This window comes from Pinus tabuliformis, chromosome 6 (assembly GCF_031772625.1).
Source record: "Pinus tabuliformis cultivar Carrire ecotype Pingquan chromosome 6, CPIR1, whole genome shotgun sequence".
Taxonomy (NCBI): Eukaryota; Viridiplantae; Streptophyta; class Pinopsida; order Pinales; family Pinaceae; genus Pinus; species Pinus tabuliformis.
Window position 1 is genome coordinate 1,623,284,095 of NC_142292.1, and position 3,904 is coordinate 1,623,287,998.

Genomic DNA, 3,904 nt, shown 5'->3' on the forward strand with positions numbered 1-3,904 from the left:
TGGTCAGTACCAGCGTAATTAGAAAAAAACTATTTTAAATTTGTTAAATTTATATAATTCAATTTAAAAAAAAAAATTCAAACATATTTTTAATTAAATTTTAAATAAAAATTTGTCCAAACACACCTGGAAAAAAATATAATTTAAATCATTTTCATGCAATATGAAATGTAAAAAGTTGCTTAATTAAACTGCCTTGTAAATTAGTTTCCAATAAACAAATAAAATTCTAAAGGAATTTTTCTAAATCCAAATTATAGCGATCAAATTTCAATATTTTGAATGTGTTACACATTTTTGATAGTAATGAATACATTTCCACAATCAAAAATATAATTCAAAAATTGTAACTACAATATTTTTTCAAATATTTTTACTCAAATTCAAGCCACTCTTTTAAAGGCAGTCCAGAGAATTCCTCTGCCTCCCTATACGACTCCAAATTGAAGTGGCAAAATAACAGTGTTCACTTTAATCATACAAACTTAAACTTCACTAACCGTAATCAATGAGAAACCAAAGGAACTTTTCCTATCTTCAAGGTACGGGCGCCACGTGTATTAAGCAGCTTTTGACTAGCCCGAAATTTCAAGGATCATCAGAAATCAGATGTATGCGAATCAGAAATCCGGTATGGTTGTGGAAATTCCGTTCACGATTTTGGCTACTTCGTCAAGGGTGGCGAAAAGAGGTTGAAATTTCATGTGTGGTGGGTATGCTCATAGCTATGACAGGGTTCTGTAATGGATGTGTATGTGGGGCATGATAACCTCATAGCAATGAGGCGGTGGGTGGATCCGTCGTTTCATGGTTCTGAAAAGGACGTCTGGTGGGGCATGTATGTTCATAGCAATGAGGGGATTCCAATTTCCATCTGTAATGGATGTGTGGGGCCCGGGGACATGCATGCATGGGTCAGTCAATTCATCTGTCATGGGTGTGTGAGGGTGGCATGGATGTACATAGCAATGAGGAGATGCATTAGTAAATTCATCTCTAACAAATGTGTGTGTGAGGCACATATGCTGATAGCAATGAGGAGATGGATAAGTGAATTCTTGGGAGATGGTGTTACATTATCAGAGCCCAGGAGGAAATGTATGAGAATGGGTATATATGAGATTTTATAATGGATGTATGTGTGCCATCTATGCTTATAGCAAAATGAAAGGGTTCTGTAATGGATCCATGAATTCATTTGAACCCCTAACAAAAGTGCTGGGCAATTTCCAAACACTAGTGTGCCCATTCCATCATGTATCCGCGTTTTGGAAATTTCTCAGTGATAGCATACCGCGCCGTCCAAGAAAAGGCAAGCAAGCGTGACCTTCGCGGAACCTGGTGGTGGGTCGTCCCATTACGCTTTAGCACCACCATCAAATGACATACATGTATAAATGATGCTTACGCCTAAATTTCCCACATCGTCTTGCAAATCTGAAAACGTTTCGCTTGCTATTTCGACAACAGGAGGGTTTTCTGCATTGCGCCATCAACCGACTCTGCTGATCCACCTCACTTCACATAATCTAAATGGGCATTCTCTTCAACGAGGTGGACAGGAGGGATCTTAGAGCTGGCGACCATGTTTACTCATGGAGGACAGCTTACACATATGCTCACCACGGTACATTTCCTCGCATTAATATGACCTTTATATTCAATATAATTACAGAGAACTCATTATATTCCTCTGGATTTTAATGCATTTGTTTTTAATTGGATACCCCAATCGGTTCGCTGCCTTTAGTTCACTTCAACATTATCCTATATCTATAAAATTAGGTTGGAGACACTACCAGGTGTTTCCTCCAAATGTTTGATTTATGGTTTGCTGCCAATTATCGTTAAGCTTTTTATCTGCAATATTTGTCATTTCTGTTTTGGCATCTAACTGATCTGGATGCAGAGTTTGATTCCGTGTAGTTTATTGTTCTCGTCTACCATAATGACTTTGCTTAGCTGTTCTGCAATAAAATGTAATTGGTTTTTGCATGATTTCCCATTTAAGTTCATCTCACGTCTTATGCTCCGTGGGATCCTGCACAGGGATTTTTGTTGGGGATGATGACGTTGTCCATTTTACAAGAGGGTCGGTTCAAGAAATTGGAGCAGGGGTCAGTTTAATTAATTCATTTGCCTCTTCTTCAATACCAAAACAACGTCTGAGTTGCCCAAGATCTCCTAACAGCTGCGGCCTCCAATATGGAAATAGTGGAGTGATCCGGTGTTGTCTAGATTGTTTTCTTGATGGAGGAGCTGTGCATCGATTTGAGTATGGTGTTAGTAAAGCTGTATTTTTGGCACAAGTCCGCGGAGGAACATGTACACTTGCACAGTCTGATCCCCCAGACGAAGTCATTCATCGTGCAATGTATCTGCATAAACATGGTTTTGGAAACTACGATCTGTTTTGTAACAACTGTGAGGACTTTGCAATATACTGCAGGACGGGATACATTGTTAAAAGAAGGGGTTCAGGAGGAAGTGGGCAAGCAGCATCTATGAATGGTGTTTGTTCTGCTTTTAGTCTCGTCTATGACAATCGATATATGCTTAATCACCCACTATGTCTGGCATTGGCGCTGGTTGTAAGTTACTCTTATAAGAGATATGCAGCAGATATTGGCGTTCGTGTTGATAAAACTAAGGTGCCAGTCGAAGACTTGGCTGTAAATCTTGATTCTTCAGCTCGTAATAACTTTGATAAGGCTAAGGTACCAGCGGAAGATTCGTCTGTATATCCTGCTTCTTCAACTGACAGTAGCGTTGATAAGGCTAAGGTACGAGTGGAAGACGTGGCTATATTTCTTGATTCTTCTACTGGTAAGGAGCTTCCACTGGAAGATTTGGCTGTATCTCCCAACTCTTCAATTGGTATTAGCGTGGATAAAAGTAAGGTACCAATAGAAAATTCGGCTGTAAACCTTGAATCAGCTGGTATTCGTGTTGATAAAATGAAGGCACCAGTGGCTTCTTCAACTGGTAAGAAGCCTCCAGCGGAAGATTTGGCTGCATATTTTGATTCTTCAACTGCTATTTTTGTTGATAAAAGCAAGGTACCAGTGGAAGGTGAGGCTCTATTTCTTGATTCGTCAACCGTCAAGAAACCTTCAGCGGATGAAAGCTCCACATCGCAGGCAATAAACAGAAAGAGAAGCTCCAAGAAGCAGAAAAGGAAGCTCCGTCAACAACAGAGAAGAAACTGTGAATTAATGCAAGAAGTTGAAGATGTGCCTCAGTTTCCTGATTCGTCAACTGGTAAGAAGCCTCCAGTGGAAGATGTGGCCGTTTCTCTTGTTTCTTCTACTGCTGAGAAGCCTCCAGTGGCTGAAAATTCGTCGTCTCCGGCAATAAGCAGAAACAGAAGCTCCAGAAACCAGAAAAAGAAACTTCGTCAAAAGCAAAGAAGGAACTGTCAACCAGTGAAATGCCCGAATGGTAGTGGACCCTGCATTCCCGAAGGAAATTGATTTTCTTTCGTGGGAGACGAGGATTAAGTGTGTCCGTCAAAATGACGATTATGACATGGCGATGGTGAAAGAAATTAAAATGTTGTCATCCTTCTATCATCTATGTATGTGCCATGAGTTTGTGTCTTATCTTGCGAGATATAGCGATGGTGTCAGGCGATAGATTCTCCGAAGCGTATAGGACTGAATTTGTATGTTGAGAAGAGTTGTAATTTCCTGTTTAAAAAATAAAATTAAATATATGTATTTGTAAATTCAATGAATACCTATGATTTTTAAGTGTTAATCGTGTATATATGGAAAAGTTTTAGATGGGTAAGTGTATACATGGAAAAGTTTTAGATGAGTAAATTAATTTATAAAGAAAAGGGAAGAGTATGCCGAGAATTAAAGGAGAATTGATATTGATATAAAAAGAAATCGATATTGAT

At 39.0% G+C, this 3,904-nt stretch overlaps 1 protein-coding gene across 1 annotated transcript; it reads left to right on the forward strand.

Moving 5' to 3' along the window:
- The first annotated feature begins 1,081 nt into the window (after positions 1-1,081).
- Positions 1,082-3,686, forward strand: LOC149265120 (uncharacterized). The gene is made up of 2 exons (XM_089391715.1): positions 1,082-1,627; positions 2,050-3,686. Exons 1-2 carry the CDS (start codon positions 1,534-1,536, stop codon positions 3,471-3,473), a joined length of 1,518 nt encoding a protein of 505 aa, XP_089247841.1. The 5' UTR covers positions 1,082-1,533; the 3' UTR covers positions 3,474-3,686.
- The last annotated feature ends 218 nt before the right edge of the window (positions 3,687-3,904 follow it).

Excerpts from the sequence above, each read along its gene's own strand:
- LOC149265120 (XM_089391715.1), top strand. The coding sequence starts at position 1,534 with ATGGGCATTCTCTTCAACGAGGTGGACAGGAGGGATCTTAGAGCTGGC. Across the intron at positions 1,628-2,049 it reads TTACACATATGCTCACCACG|GGATTTTTGTTGGGGATGAT; the intron begins GTACATTTCCTC and ends GATCCTGCACAG.